Source organism: Cherax quadricarinatus, chromosome 48, assembly GCF_038502225.1.
Source record: "Cherax quadricarinatus isolate ZL_2023a chromosome 48, ASM3850222v1, whole genome shotgun sequence".
Taxonomy (NCBI): domain Eukaryota; kingdom Metazoa; phylum Arthropoda; class Malacostraca; order Decapoda; family Parastacidae; genus Cherax; species Cherax quadricarinatus.
In genome coordinates, this window is record NC_091339.1 from 29,474,387 (window position 1) to 29,492,029 (window position 17,643).

The 17,643-nt window shown below is 38.4% G+C and overlaps 1 protein-coding gene across 7 annotated transcripts in view; it reads left to right on the plus strand.

Moving 5' to 3' along the window:
* Positions 1 to 558: 558 nt before the first annotated feature.
* The window catches only part of Snx16 (sorting nexin 16), a 160,572-nt gene continuing 143,487 nt past the window's right edge, over positions 559 to 17,643 (plus strand). Inside the window, exon 1 of one of the 7 annotated variants that reach the window (XM_070095051.1) lies at positions 559 to 750. In XM_070095051.1, the coding sequence (XP_069951152.1) occupies positions 713 to 750 (38 nt within the window). In that variant the 5' untranslated portion in view covers positions 559 to 712. Of the gene's footprint in view, positions 798 to 873; positions 1,035 to 17,643 lie in introns of those variants that run through there. The other 6 variants (XM_070095052.1, XM_070095048.1, XM_070095046.1 and 3 more) reach the window with 6 other exon arrangements.

Here is a 17,643-nt window from a genome sequence, read left to right on the forward strand (position 1 = left end):
GGCTAACTCTCCGGGGTTAAAAATCCGAACGAAATCTTATCTTATCTTATCTTATCATGGGTGGTTAACCCTCCGGGGTTAAAAATTCGAACAAAATCTTATCTCTCTGTCTTTTCTCTTGTTCTGGATGATTGTAGTCTGTATTTAAACTTTTTGTTAAAGCATTGTACCATGAAGAGCAAGAGTAATCTACATGACACTGTATAAGAGCTAGACATAGGATCCTGCGAGCTTCAGTAAGTAGACACTGTGCATGTCTGTAGAGGAACTTTAGTCTGGCATTAGCTTTCTTTACTACATTAATCCCTATCAATTCACCTGACACGCTGGGGTCCAAGGGTTAGTTTAATATTTTTTATGCACCCCGTACCCATCTTGTGGGCAGCAGTCAAAAGATTACAGAGGTACATAATGAGTCCAGGCACTGGACCACAAAGTTATGGTAGGCGAACTAGTTACAAAGGTAATAAACTCCAGGGTCCAAGGGGATTCCCAGATATTTCACTGGAAATATACTGAGGTGATGGGTTCCCTGTTACACTGGTTTGCGTCTCATTAAGCGTCAGCTTTGGTGGCCTTCAGAAACCCCTAATCCAACAAGAATAAGAATCCCAGGAGAAAATAATTAAAATTGGTCACCATGAATATTGTGAGACGTTATGCAGTGCAACAAGGGTGACACAAGTTATACATCTGGTTATCTAAGATAATTATGGACTGCTTTGTATACAGTGTGACTCATCTTAGTAGGTGAATGAATACGGGGTGCAAAAATCTCTAGTTTAAACTATTTTACGGTAAATGAAACGTCTGTTACAATTCTTTTAATTTCTTGATAGTTAATTCAACATAATTATCGCATAGGAAGAAACACTTCCAACCGGAGGGCCAAATAAAATACTAATCAATCTGGGCTTCCGTAATTGTTAAAATATGCTGGAGTGAACCAGTCATGGGATGGGAAGCATCTGATCACGTCATTACTCTGTGATAACTATCATGTTCACAAACTTGTTTGAGTGTTAGCACCACAGGTGAGTATTGTGAGTCAGTGTGTTGTGGTGTGGGTCATTTTGCAAGTTTTGATTTACGTAGTTTGTGGGTTAAGTAGTGGTAAATATTTAATGTCTTGTATTACCAGAAGATATTAAAGTAACCCAGTCTGAAAATCAATTTAAGACTTCTCAAAAGCCCCTTAATCACCCTAGACTAAATTCTAAATACTCAGTACACACTTTTCACCTATGTACTCCCACATCATAACTGAAACAATCACATTGACCCTTTTATCCATTGTTGACAGGAATATAATTATTATTATTATTATAATCAAGGGAAGCGCTAAACGCGGAGGATTATACAGCGCCTGGGGGGGGGGGATGTGGAAGGCATTCAGGCTTAATTCGGGGAACGAGCACAGATCCAATTTCCTAAATCAAGAGCCCCTCACCAACATCAAGGAACCTTCCTTGAGGGGAGGACAGGAATATAATTGAATCATTGTTTTCACAAAAAGCATTTTCGAATATAAATATATCTTTGTATTATTCAAATTTTGATTCATTTATAATTAATATTCTACTGTACAACTATGAAATAATTACTATCCTACTGTACAACTATGATATACTCCTTAGTGTTAAGTAGACTGTAAGCCAGTAATGTTAAGTTGGCCCATAATACCTCGGCTTAATAGAGGCTTTCTTTGCATTGCAACCCACTATTGTAAATACAAAATATCAATGTACTGTTTGCAAAGACATAAAATAAATAAATAAATAAGTAGTGTTGAGTCATCAGAGTTGCTAGTCCTCATAAGTAAGTTTATTTAGGCACAGGTACACATAAATGAAATTAACATACATAGTTTGCTGTATATATAAATTACCTTGGATAACCCCAAAAAAGTCAGTGACTTATTTCCTTTAGGGTCCTTCCATTGGGGTCATAATGTTTTGAATTGTGTTTTGAGTTTTGTATTGAGCCATGAAGTGTTTTTAGTCATGTAGCATGAGTCAGACTTGTGAGTCATGTAGTGTTGTCACAGTGTTGCAAGTCATATGTAGTATTGAGCTATGCAGCATTAGTAAGTACATAAGTAAGTTTATTTAGGTACAGGTACACATAAATGCATTATACAAATTTAGGTGATTACACTTATCATACAGCGCTGTATAGCCCTTGTGGTTTGGCGCTTCTTTTTGATTATAATAATAATACACTTTTACATAGTAACGTGTAATTCAAATTGACTTATTTTCATTGGGGTCCCTGTATTATGAATTACGTAATGTTGGTTATGTAGTTTTCTGGGGTCATTTAGTATTGTGGGTCATGTAGTTTAATTTATGCAGTGTGAGGCAAGTTGTTTGCAAGTTAAGTAGTGTTTTGCAGGTATTCATATATCGCTTCTTTCATCTAGAAACCCATCAGTTACACAACCCAGGGCAACATGGGTTTAGAACAGGTCGCTCCTGTCTGTCTCAACTACTGGATCACTACGACAAGGTCCTAAATGCACTAGAAGACAAAAAGAATGCAGATGTAATATATACAGACTTTGCAAAAGCCTTCGACAAGTGTGACCATGGCGTAATAGCGCACAAAATGCGCGCTAAAGGAATAACAGGAAAAGTCGGTCGATGGATCTATAATTTCCTCACTAACAGAACACAGAGAGTAGTCGTCAACAGAGTAAAGTCCGAGGCAGCTACGGTGAAAAGCTCTGTTCCACAAGGCACAGTACTAGCTCCCATCTTGTTCCTCATCCTCATATCCGACATAGACAAGGATGTCAGCCACAGCACCGTGTCTTCCTTTGCAGATGACACCTGAATCTGCATGACAGTGTCTTCCATTGCAGACACTGCAAGGCTCCAGGCGGACATCAACCAAATCTTTCAGTGGGCTGCAGAAAACAATATGAAGTTCAACGATGAGAAATTTCAATTACTCAGATATGGTAAACATGAGGAAATTAAATCTTCATCAGAGTACAAAACAAATTCTGGCCACAAAATAGAGCGAAACACCAACGTCAAAGACCTGGGAGTGATTATGTCGGAGGATCTCACCTTCAAGGACCATAACATTGTATCAATCACATCTGCTAGAAAAATGACAGGATGGATAATGAGAACCTTCAAAACTAGGGAGGCCAAGCCCATGATGACACTCTTCAGGTCACTTGTTCTATCTAGGCTGGAATATTGCTGCACTCTAACAGCACCTTTCAAGGCAGGTGAAATTGCCGACCTAGAAAATGTAGAGAGAACTTTCACGGCGCGCATAACGGAGATAAAACACCTCAATTACTGGGAGCGCTTGAGGTTTCTAAACCTGTATTCCCTGGAACGCAGGAGGGAGAGATACATGATTATATACACCTGGAAAATCCTAGAGGGACTAGTACCGAACTTGCACACGAAAATCACTCACTACGAAAGCAAAAGACTTGGCAGACGATGCACCATCCCCCCAATGAAAAGCAGGGGTGTCACTAGCACGTTAAGAGACCATACAATAAGTGTCAGGGGCCCAAGACTGTTCAACTGCCTCCCAGCACACATAAGGGGGATTACCAACAGACCCCTGGCAGTCTTCAAGCTGGCACTGGACAAGCACCTAAAGTCAGTTCCTGATCAGCCGGGCTGTGGCTCGTACGTTGGTTTGCGTGCAGCCAGCAGCAACAGCCTGGTTGATCAGGCGCTGATCCACCAGGAGGCCTGGTCACAGACCGGGCCGCGGGGGCGTTGACCCCCGAAACTCTCTCCAGGTAAACTCCAGGTAGTTTCTTGTAGTACTTGTTTGAATTTTTCCCAGCTAGTCAGATTTCCAAACTGTGGCAGCATATCATCAATACACCCAATACCATTGCCACATGAATCAGTGGCATCATCAGTGGCAGTGTCATCCATTTAGTACATTTCAAATCTCCAAGTGGACATTAACCAAATCTTTAAACAGGCCCCAAAAAACAATATGAAGTTCAGTGAGGACAAATATAATTACTTTGCTATGGAAAACATGAAGAAATAAAAACTGGACTGGAGTATAAAATAAATTCCAACCACACAATAGAGCAAAAAAATCATGTGCGAGTGATAATGTCAGAGAATCTCACTTTCAAAGATCACAATGTCTCTACTACATCTGCTAGGAAAATGATAGGATGGATAATGAGTACCTTCAAAACTAGGGATTCCAAGCCTATGATGATTCTTTTCAAATCGCTTATTCACTCTAGACTCAAGTACTGTTGTATACTTACAACCCCTTTCAAGGCAGGCAAAATTGTAGACCTGGAAAATATACATAGAACTTTCACTGCATGTATAAGTGCAATAAAGCACCTTATACTGGGAATAGTGAAGTCCCTTGACCTGTACAACTCGGAACAGAGGCGGGAGAGATACATCATAAAGGGGACAAGAAGATATAGAATATCTAGACCATGGGAAAACCTGGGCAGCCACAACTACTCCAGAGAGATGTTTTAGTGCCAGGAAGGAGAAAAAGCTGGCAGGAAATGACAGAAATCGTACACCAACTCCGATCATTTCTGGAGTGGAATCACAGTCAATGGCCTCCACTCCAAAACAACAGATATTAGTGCCAGGAAAAAAAAAGAACCCCCTTCCCCATACCACCAATACGATAACATTCATCTTTGCAAATATGCAGGGTCTAAAGCCAGCAACAAACAACAAAATAGTTTTCATCCGTGGACTGCTTACAGAGTCAAACAGTGTTCGCGGTTTTCACAGAGACCCCACATAAAGGATCACCTTGACAATGAAATATGCATCCCAGGTTATAACCTATACAGATGTGACAGTGAACAGGTAAATGGGGGGGGGGGGTTGGCCTTTACGTCATAGTCACTGATATTCTCGGAACTACTCAATGCCTCAAGTGATACAGTTGAAATTTTGGCAGTAAAGATCAAGAACCAAAACCTGTTCATTGTGGTTGTATACAAGCCTCCAGATGCAACTTCCCAACAGTTCCAGGAACAGCTTTTGAAAATTGATCACTCTCTGGAAAAATCTTCCAGGTCTTGCCCCCAACATCATGCTCCTGGGATATTTCAACCTAAGGCACCTAAAATGGAGGAATGTAGCAGATAATGCCAAAGCAGAGATAACCCCAGGAGGCAGCTCAGATGAAAACCAAATTCACCTTAAACCAGCAAATAATAGAGCCAACAGGATTGGAGAATACACTGGACCTCATCTTCACTAACACTGATATATTACGAAATATTACCATATCAAAAACAATATACTACTCAGATCACAACAAAATAGAGGTTCAGACATATATGCACGGGACCCCAGACCAACAAAATGTGATCAGTCATGAGGGAGCTTTCACCAAATTCAACTTCAATAACAAAAACATAAGGTGGGACCAAGTAAACCAGGTCCTAAATGATGTAAACTGGGAAGATAGCCTAAGCAACACTGACCCAAATCTATGTCTAGAAAAAATTAACTCTGTGGCACTCGAGGTATGCTCAAGGCATATTCCTTTAAGGAAAAGGAAGAGAAGATGTGAACTAGAAAGTGAAAGGAGCTCCCTATACAGAGTGGCTAAAAGAGGCCAACATATCTGTAATACGTAGGGAGGCACTGGTCAGAGAAATAGCAAACATCGAACTAAAGCTAAAGGAATCTTATAGGAGTCAAGAAATGCGTGAAAAACTAAAAGCCATAAATGAAATTGAAAGAAGCCCAAAATGTTTCTTTTCTTATGCCAAATCAAAGTTGAGAACAACATCTAGTATTGGGCCCCTACTTAGACAAGATGGGTCCTACACAGATGACAGCAAGGAAATGAGTGTGCTGCTCAAGTCCCAGTATGACTCGGTTTTTAGTGAGCCACTAACCAGACTGAGAGTCGAAGACCTAAATGAATTTTTTATGAGAGGGACACAGAATTTGACAGACTCAAAACTATCTGATATTATCCTGATGCCAAATGACTTCAAAAAGGCGATAAATGACATGCCCATGCACTCTGCCCCAGGCCCAGACTTGTGGAACATAAGAACATAAGAAAGGAGGAACACTACAGGAGGCCTGTTTGCCCATACTAGGCAGGTCCTTTACAATTCATCCCACTAACAAAACATTTGCCCAACCCAATTTTCAATGCCACCCAAGAAATAAGCTCTGATGTGAAAGTCCCACTCAAATCCAACCCCTCCCACTCATGTACTTATCCAACCTAAATTTGAAACTACCCAAAGTCCCAGCCTCAATAACCCAACTAGGTAGACTGTTCCACTCATCAACTACCCTATTTCCAAACCAATACTTTCCTATGTCCTTTCTAAATCTAAACTTATCTAATTTAAATCCATTACTGCAGGTTCTCTCTTGGAGAGACATCCTCAAGACCTTATTAATATCCCCTTTATTAATACCTATCTTCCACTTATACACTTCGATCAGGTCTCCCCTCATTCTTCGTCTAACAAGTGAATGTAACTTAAGAGTCTTCAATCTTTCTTCATAAGGAAGATTTCTAATGCTATGTATTATTTTAGTCATCCTACGCTGAATGTTTTCTAATGAATTTATGTCCAGTCTGTAATATGGAGACCAGAACTGAGCTGCATAATCTAGGTGAGGCCTTACTAATGCAGTATGACCTCTGGACTTCTGTTGCTTACACTTCTTGATATAAATCCCAGTAATCTATTTGCCTTATTACGTACGCTTAGGCATTGCTGTCTTGGTTTAAGGTTGCTGCTCACCATAACCCCCAAGTCCTTTTCGCAATCTGTATGGCTAAGTTCTACATCATTTAACTTATAAGTACTAGGGTTATGGGCACTCCCAAGCTTCAGAACCTTGCATTTATCTACATTGAACTGCATCTGCCACTTTTCTGACCAAGAATAGAGCTTGTTTAAATCCTCCTGAAGTTCCATAACATCTACGTTTGAATCAATTATCCTACCTATCTTTGTGTCATCGGCGAATTTGCTCATATCACTAGTAATTCCCTCATCAAGATCATTGATATATATTATAAACAACAATGGGCCCAAGACTGATCCCTGTGGAATGCCACTTGTTACAGATCCTCACTCGGATTTAACCCCATTTATGGACACTCTCTGCTTCCTGTCAGTGAGCCATGACTCGATCCACGAGAGCACTTTTATTTTTTTTTTTATTTATTTATAATTTGAGCACACTTACAGAGGTACAAAAAAAAATACAGATAAGAGCAGCATGCCAAAGCCACTTATACTATGCATAGCATTACGGGCTGGCTTAAAATTAACTTAAGATTAACTAAGCAATGATGAAATCAGTGAAAAACATTAATGTAAACTGATTACTATAAAGCACAAGTGAGTATTACAAAGACAGGTCATATGGTTGCATGCATTGTTGTAAATTCAGTAGAATGGAGTATTCTGTTAGGTAGTGAATTTAAAAAATAATAAAGTTAGATTGGGTTTTAGGTTTAACATTTATGTGATATAATTGTGAGAAACATTTAAGATATACAATTTATAAGGTTCAGTTATTCAGTATTTATTTGGTTTTGGGTGAGTAAGTGATCTTTGAGAAGAGACTTGAATTTATAAACAGGTAGTGTTTCTTTTATATTAACAGGTAATGAATTCCAGATTTTAGGGCCTTTTATGTGCATTGAGTTTTTGCATAGCGTGAGATGGACACGAGGAATATCAAAGAGTGATCTGTGCCTTGTGTTATGGTCATGTGTTCTGTTGAGGTTGGCAAGGAGATGTTTGAGGGGAGGGTTAATATCAGAGTTGAGTGTTCTATGTATGTAATAGGTGCAGTAATAAGTATGGATGTTTTGTATGGTGAGTAGGTTGAGTGTATTGAATATTGGTGGAGTGTGCTGCCTGTAGTGAGAATTTGTTATCATTCTAACTGCAGCCTTTTGTTGGGTAATTAGTGGTCTGAGATGGTTACTTGTTGTTGAGCCCCATGCACAAATTCCATAGGTGAGATAGGGGTAAATAAGAGAGTGATATAGGGCCAGGAGGGCTGACTGTGGAGCATAGTACCGTATCTTCGATAGTATGCCTACAGTCTTGGAAATTTTCTTAGAAATTTGTTGTATATGTGTATGAAATTTGAGTCTATTATCAAGGTGGATTCCTAAGAATTTTCCCTCTGTTAGCTTTGTGATAGGTGATCCGTTTATCATTATGTTAAGAGGGACATCTGTAGCTCTGTTACCAAACTGAATGAAGTAGGTTTTGTCAATGTTTAGTGTAAGTTTGTTAGTACTCATCCAGGTAGATATTTTCTGTAATTCGGTATTTACAGTATTGGCTAGCGTGACTGGGCTCGGGTGGGAGAAGACGTATGTTGTGTCATCAGCAAATAGTGTGGGTTTGAGTAATTGAGAAGCATTTGGTAGGTCATTTATGTATAGGAGAAAGAGAAGAGGGCCAAGGACACTTCCCTGTGGGACACCAACTGTAATTGGTTGTGCAGAAGAGTTTGCCCCATTTGCGTACACATATTGGCTTCTGTTGCTGAGGTATGACTTGAGGTAGTTGAGGGAGTGCCCTCTTATACCATAGTGTGATAATTTTACGTGGAGCAAGTCATGGTCAACTGTATCAAAAGCTTTACGTAAGTCAATGAAGATCCCCAGTGGGACTTCTTTTTTCTCTATTGCAGTGTATATATGTTCTAGCATGTGTATAATAGCATCATTAGTATTTTTATTAGGCCTGAATCCAAATTGGCAGGGGTTGAGTATGTTTTGGGAGATAAGGTAGGAGTAGATTCGTTTATGAATTAATTTTTCGAAGATTTTTGAGAGAGGGTGTAAGTTGGATATTGGCCTATAGTTATTCAACTCTGTTTGGTCTCCTCCTTTGTGGATCGGGGTGACCCTTGCTATTTTGAGTACTGTAGGGAAGGTGGAGGATTCAATGGATTTGTTAAAGAGTGTTGCAATGATTGGTGATAGCACTTGTGACACTTTTTTGTATATAAAGGGTGGTAAGGTATTTAAATCTCCTGCCTTGTTTTTTAGTGCGTTGATAATAAGGGAGACTTCGTATGGGTTAGTCGGAGCTAGGAACAGTGTGTTCGGGTAGTTGCCGGTGAGGTAGTCATTTGGTGGGGTATCTGAGCTTGGGATTTTATTGGCAAGGTTTTGTCCTATAGTGGAGAAGAAATCATTGAGTCTGTTTGCTGTTTCTGTTGGTGGGAGTTGGGGTTCATCTGATTTTGCTAATTTTATTTCGCTATTTCGTGATATCTTTTTTGTTCCCAGAATTTCTGATAGGGTTTTCCAGGTCTTTTTTATATCACCTCGTAAGTTGGATAATCTGTTCTCATAATACAATTTTTTTGCCCTTCTTATCAGGCTGGTTAGGATTGACGAGTAACGTTTTGTTTGGTCTCTGGTTATGTGACCCATTCTGTACTGTTTTTCATATTGGTGTTTTGTATTTATGGATTTGAGAATGCTGGGTGTTAGCCAGGGACTGTTCAGTCTCTTAGCTGTCATCTGCTTAGTTTTTTTAGGGCAGTGCTTGTTATAGAGGTATTGAGTCTTTTTTAGAAAATTATTAATACATTCGTCAATATCTGTATTGATTTCTAGCTCAGTGTGCCAATCAATGTTTGCTAATGCTGTTGTGAGGTTATTAATGGCTGCCTCATTGTGAAGTCTGAAGGTGACTTTAGTAGTGTCTTGGGGTAATTTACCAAGAGTTGTTATGAGGAAAGTAGGGTAGTGGTCTGTGGTATTATCTGTAATTATGCCTGATTTTAAAGGGGATATGGTGTTGGTCCAGATGTGGTCAAGTAGGGAAACACTAGTCTCTGTAACTCTTGTAGGTTTTGTTACTGTTGGTAGCAACATACAGTTACTCATTGTGTTTGTGAATTCAGTAACGTGTGGGTCCTGGTCTTGCAGGAGATTTATATTGAAGTCACCTGAGAGTAGTAAGTGATCTTTGTTCATGCGTGCATCAGTTATCATACTTCCTAGGTTTTGACTAAATTGGCTAATGTTTGACTGTGGAACTCTGTAGATGTTTATCAATGTGAGAGGTTTTTGTAGGTATTTGGATTTGAATTTGGCTATTATATATTCCCCATGTTCATCTCTTGTGCAAGTATTAGTGATACATTCTAGTTGGTCTGAGTAGTATATGGCTGTGCCACCCCCTTGTTGGTCTGGCCTACAGTTGTGTATGGCTGTGTAACCAGGAATGGTATAGACATCTGTAGTATCAGGCTTTAGCCAGGTTTCAGTTAGTGTAATGATGGACATATTGGCATGTAAGGAATTTAGTAATGCTATGAGGTCATCGTAATGCTTGCTTAAAGATCTGATATTGTAGTTAAAGATAGTTATGTTGTTGTTGGCACTGAGAAGTGCCTTTGATTGTTCTGCAGTGTAGTAATTACAGTAACTGTTTGATTCATTTAAGTCATTAAATAAGAGGTTGGTATCTGGATCAATGCTTGTAATCATAAGATTTGTAGTGAATCTATAGTTAGAATTAAGTATAAAACAAAGTAAATAGTCTTAAGCTAAAAAATAGCACCTGAATTATTTAACAAATGTAAAATAATGGGCTAAGGTATTTTTTTTTTTTTTTTTTTTTTTTTTTTTTTTAAGCTAAAATAAAGGAGACAATATAAAAGGGACTAGTACAAATAAAGTGATGATCAAATAATGGAGCTTGGGAATATGATAGTAGGTAGTACTATAAAATAAATGAGCTTTGGAATATAATGCCAAAATTGTGAACTTGTTCTACTTTAGCACCTGAGAATAGCACCTTGATTATTTTAACAATTGTGAATGTATAAGCTAGGGTAGTTATATAAAGCTAAAATAAAGGAGAAAATATATAAGGGACTAAAATTAAGTAATGGTAAACAAAGTTAAATGGACAGATGGTCACTATGAAATAATATTGGTTTAGGAGTAAGATCTGATTTGTAATATTAGATAAATTGAGCAGTTTATTGCACAATAAAAGTAAAAAAAAATGAGGTAGTTGGTACTAGCTAGCAAAAGATAGTTTTGGTACTTGCAAAAAAGTAATTGGAATATACACTAATTGAATATACAATGTAAAGTGACTAAAAAAACAAGTAGTGATAAACAAAATTAAATGGACAGGTAAGAAAAAATGAATATTATTAATTTGGAGTAAGATTTGACTTTTAATTTAAAATTATGAGCAATTAATAGCAGTAAGAAAGTTATAGAGTATTGGAGGTAGTTGGCATTAGCTAGTGATGAAAAATAATAAAAATAATAATGTACAATATGATAGTAACGTACACTATATGCACCACACGTATATATGTATTAAGGGCACTTATTTAATCTGTTACAGAAATGTCAGCTTTTCTAAGGAAGGTAGAGAAATCATGTTCGTTTGAGATGGTATATTGTTGTCCTGTTGATGTTTTCCTTACTAGTATTTTCCCATCTCGCGTGAAACACTGATGTATTTTGTTTTCCTGTTTAAGTTTTCTCAGCCTGAACAGAAGGTTTTGACGTTTTTTTGTTAGACACTCATTTATGTACACTCCATTTTTCATTGTAATTGCTGATTTAATTAGGTCCTTTCTTTTATCGTATGAATGAAGTCGGATCATTATACTGTGTTTACTTCCTGGTTTTCCTAACAAACGTGTTTCTTTGATTTCATTGTTTTGCACGATGACTTGTACGTGGTTCTGTATTATCCTGATAGCAGTTTCTTTGCACTGTGCTTGTGTTATGTCACTAGGAATGTGTGGACTGTTTATTATAACTGCATCAGACAACTTATCTTGTTCAGTTTTGTCGTCTTGGAAATCAAGGTATTCATTTAGTCGAGTGTGCATGTTCAGATTCCAGTCCTTGATTGCTTCTTCAACGTTCATATTTATTGTTGTTATTTGTTCAGTGTGACTGGCTATAGCTGCTTTTAGAGTATTTTCTGTATCAACACTTCCCGATGTAATCTTCTCTTCAAGGTTTTGGATCTTATTCTCGAGGTTGGTTATCTTGGAATCTCGTCGCTCGAGTGCTGCTTTGATATCTTTGATTTCATTTTCTAGAGCAACGATGTAGTCCTTGATATTGTCAGGAATAATCGTACCTGAGTTATCATGGATGAATCCTTTGAAGGGAGTGGAGTTGGAGGGGGAGTCAGCCATGTTTGTTGTTGTTGTTGTTGTTCCTTGGGTGGCGGCGGAGAGAGGGGTTGATGATACACTGGCGTCCTGCTGGGTAGACAAGTTGAGTTCTAGGGTCCTTGCTGTTATTCTTTTATTACTGGTGTTGTGTCTTCTGCGATATCCTTTCATAGTATCACTGAAGTAGATACTGTGTAGCAATGGAGGAGAAGGCTTGTTTTCTCGGAGCTTGGGTTAAGTGGTTGTCTGGCAGCGGAGGCAGTGTTTGGGTTAGCAGGGCTGTCTTCCTTAGATCTTCTAATTTTGTCAAGATTTGGGTTACATTCTTAGTATTCTTGGGTCATGTTGTGGTCTACGTGGGTTCATGTAGTTGAACTTTCACTTAGGCCATCACAAGTTTTGATGGGCGATGTTTTTTTTTGAGAAAGAAGAGCTGGTAGGATACCGTTGCTGCCGCTGCCGCTGCCACTTTCTTTAACAGTCTATGGTGCGGAACTCTATCAAAAGCCTTACTAAAATCTAAGTAAATAATATCAAATTCTTTATCGTGGTCAACAGCCTCAAAAGCTTTACTGAAGAAAGTTAATAAATTAGTTAGACAAGACTGGCCTCTTGTGAATCCATGCTGAGTATCATTAATCAAGCTATGCTTATCGAGATGGCTTCTTATAATCTCAGCTATAATTGACTAGTAATTTGCCTACAATTGAGGTCAGGCTTATTGGGCGGTAATTTGATGGTAATGACTTGTCCCCTGTTTTAAAAATAGGGATTACATTAGCCGTCTTCCACATATCAGACACTACACCTGTTTGAAGAGATAAATTAAAAATATTAGTTAATGGTTCACAGAGTTCCATTTTGCATTCCTTAAGAACCCTTGAAAAAACCTCATCAGGACCCAGCGACTTATTTTGCTTCAGTCTGTCTATCTGCTTCACAACCATTTCACTAGTGACTGTGATGTTACATAATTTATCTTCTTCTAGCCCACTATAAAAATTAATTACTGGAATATTGTTAGTGTCTTCCTGTGTAAAAACTGAGAGAAAATAATTATTTAAAATCGAGCACATTTCATTCTCTTTGTCAGTAAGGTGCCCATTGGTGCCTATTGGAAAGTAACTGCCTTTATTACACAGCATCATAAGCCAGCACTATCCTAAACAATGCTAAAAGCCTATCAGTACTTAACTACAACATCAGGTCCTTAAGCAAACACTATGATGACCTCCTGGCACTCCTTGAATCACTAAAGACACCCTTCTCCTGCATTATTCTTACTGAGACCTGGCTTAAGCAGGACACAATAGATATCTACCCTCTACCAGGATACACAGCATTTCACAACTGCAGACCAAACCAAGTTGGGGGTGGTATTGCAATCTATTACTCTAACCAATTATCTTGTATTAGCACCACTTGCTTTAGTGATGAATATGGGGAATACATTTTTGCTAATTTTACTGTAAAAAACCTTAAGACACCTATAACAGTCGGTGCCATTTACCGGATACCTTACACAAACATCCCAAATTTCAGTGAGAAATTAAAGTCACTAATAACAAACAGGCAAATGAATAAGCACCACCTTCTCTTAGCTGGAGACTTGAACATCAACCTTGGCTTACTAGATGATGAGCCTGTAACTGATTTCATCAACAATATGAACTACACACTTCTCATACCAACAATAACTAAACCAACCAGGGTCACTGAGACAAGTGCAACCATAATAGACCACATATGGACCAATATACTAGCCCCCCTTAAATCAGGGATAATCACAGATAGCACTACAGACCACTACCCTACCTTCCTCCTGACAAACATTAATAAACCACCACTTGAATACAACAAAGTCTCATTTAGACTCCATGACGAGGCCTCAATAAGGAAGTTCACAACTGACCTAGAGATTGTTGACTGACCTACAGAATTCTCCAAGGCCAATGGTATTGATGACTGGACAGACATTTTTCTTAACAAATTACTTAGACTATAAAAACGAAACAGATCACAAACGGCTTGGTTGCCCATGGCTAACCATCACCATTCTGAAATCCATTGACAAGAAACACCAATATGAAAAGCAATATAGACAGGGCTTAATACACAAAGATATTCTTAAACACTATTCATCAGTTCTCACCAAAGTAATAAAGAAAGCGAAACAACTATACTACTCCAGTAGATTCACAGACACTAGAGGAGATATAAAAAAGACCTGGAAAACACTCTCAGATTCTAGGGACCCACAAACTGAAAAAAACCAAGAATATTGTCCTAACTAAACCTAATGAAACACCACTACATCCCACTGACACAGCTAACAAGATAAACAACTTCTTCTCAACCATAGGATCTAATCTCGCCAATAAAATCCCACATACTAATGCCCATGCCGGGGACTACCTAGATGGGAATTTCCCAAATTCCTTCTATCTTGCACCAACTGAGCCCTCGAAAGTCACCGAGATTATAAAGTCACTTAAAAACAACTCGGGGAATCTGTCTAATGTCCCACCATTACTGTACAAGCGAGAGGCCCATATCCTTTCGCATGCTATTTCATTACTTTTTAACAAGTCGCTAGAAACTAGCACCTTCCGGAAACTACTCAAGATGGCAAGGGTTACACCAATACATAAAGGTGGTGACCCTACAGACTTAAACAACTATAGGCCAATATCAAACTTACCATTGCTATCCAAAATCTTTGAGAAACTCGTGTACAGGAGACTATATTCATTTATAACAGCACAAAACATACTCAACCCCTGCCAATTTGGATTTAGGAAAAATAAAAGCACTAATGATGCAATCATAAAAATGCTAGATCTGCTTTACACAGCATTGGAAAATAAGGAATATCCACTAGGAACTTTTATTGACCTAAGAAAAGCTTTTGACACAGACCACGACATCCTACTCCACAAACTTGACCATTACGGTATAAGAGGCCATGCACTTGCTTATTTCAAATCTTACCTTACTAATAGGTATCAGTATGTTACCATTAAAGACACAGCATCAACAACACGGCCACTTGATACTGGAGTTCCGCAGGGAAGTGTCCTTGGTCCCCTGCTCTTCCTCATATACATCAATGATCTTCCAAACGTATCCCAACACCTGAAACCCATTCTCTTTGCTGACGACACGACTTATGTCATCTCTCACCCTAATCTTGCCACCCTCAACACCATTGTTAACGAGGAGCTGATCAAAATATCGACTTGGATGACAGCCAATAAACTTACGCTTAACACTGACAAAACCTACTATATTATGTTTGGTAGCAGAGCAGGAGATGCACAAATTAACATTAAGATCGACAACACTCTAATTACCAGACATAATGAGGGCAAATTCCTAGGCCTATACCTTGACAACCTGAATTTCAGCACCCATATCCAACACATAACCAAAAAAGTATCCAAAACAGTTGGGATCCTCTCCAAGATACGATACTACGTGCCGCAAAATGCCCTTCTCACACTATACCACTCACTTATTTATCCATACCTCACCTATGCTATTTGTGCTTGGGGATCAACTGCAGCAACACACCTAAAGCCAATTATAACCCAACAAAAAGCTGCAGTATGAATAATCAGTAAATCCCATCCCTGGCAACACACCCCCCCACTCTTCATAGATCTAAACTTACTCCCTGTTCAGTACATCCACACTTACTACTGTGCAATCTACATCTACAGGACCTTAAACTCCAATATCAACCTTGACCTAAAACGCTTTCTTGATAGTTGTGACAGAACCCACAGGCATAACTCCAGACACAAACATCTCTACGACATTCCCCATGTCCGACTAAACCTTTACAAAAATTCAATGTATGTCAAAGGCCCTAAAATCTGGAACACCCTACCTGAGAACTCTAGAACTGCAGACACATTCATCACCTTCAAAACTACCATTAGAAAACATCTTATCTCCCTGATAAACCCCATCAACTAACTACACGAATACCACCTGGTGGTTCACACTTACACTCACTCACCCATTTGACCATAAACAGAAATATTAATCTCAATCTTAAAATAATGAATCCTATGATACTCCAATACTGAAACTATGTACTGTGCCAAAACAAAAGCATTCACATTGCTAAACTCACAAACTAGTATTTAGTCACTTTGCCATAATACCAACTTACCTCATAATTTGTAATATTTTAAAATAAAGAATTAAACTAAGTCTGCCCGAAATGCCTAGCCATGCTAGGCGTTCTAGTGGTACACTCTGTAATCATTATTTAACTACATGTAAACCACACAACAACCAAATTCTGTAAATTCAACATTGTAATCTTTATAGAGAATAAACTTTGAATTTGAATTGAAGGGGACCTATCTTATCTCTAACTTTTGTTCTATAGACCTGGAAAAAACTTTTTGGGTTAGTTTTAGAATCCCTAGCAACTTTAATTTCATAGTCCCTTTTAGCTTTTCTTATCCCCTTTTTAATGTCCCTCTTAATGTCAATATACTGATTCGTAAGATGACCCTCACCTCTTTTGATACGCCTATAAATTCCTTTCTTATGCCCTAGTAGATATTTGAGCCTATTATTCATCCATTTTGGGTCATTTCTATTTGATCTAATTTCTTTATATGGGATAAACGTTCTTTGAGCAGCATGTATAGTGTTCAGAAAACTGTCATATTGCTAGCTCTCTTCGTTACCCCAGTCAGCAGATGATAAGTGTTCTCTAAGCCCAACGTAATCTGCTAAGCGAAAATCTGGGACTGTTACCGAGTTATCGCTACTATCATACTTCCATTCAATGCTAAATGTAATTGATTTGTGGTCGCTAGCACCCAGTTCCTCTGAAATTTCTAAATTATTAACAAGGGATTCATTGTTTGCCATAACTAAGTCAAGCAGGTTATTTCCCCTTGTAGGTTCTGTCACAAACTGGTTCAAAAAACAATCCTGAACTACTACTAAGAAGTCGTATGATTCTAAATTCCCAGTCAAGAAATTCCAATCAATATGACTAAAGTTAAAGTCTCCTAGAACTACTACATTATCGTGCCTTGTGGCCTTAACAATTTCCTCCCATAGTAGTCTCCCTTGGTCCCTATCTAAGTTTGGGGGATGGTATATCACTCCTAAAATCAGTTTTTCATTCCCCTCTGAAAATTCTATCCAAACAGACTCTGTATGTGTTACTTCAGACTTGATACCCGTTTTTATGCAACAGTTCAAGCGATCTCGGACATACAATGCCACCCCACCCCCCTTCCCGATACTTCTATCTACTTGGAACAATTTAAAGCCCTGAATATGACATTCCGCAGGCATGTTCCGACTTTTTGAATTAAACCACGTCTCAGTTAAGGCAAATACATCAATGTTACCTGCACTAGCAACTAATCTCAACTCGTCCATCTTATTCCTAGCACTACGGCAATTAGCATAATAAACATTGAAAGACTCTCCTTTCTCT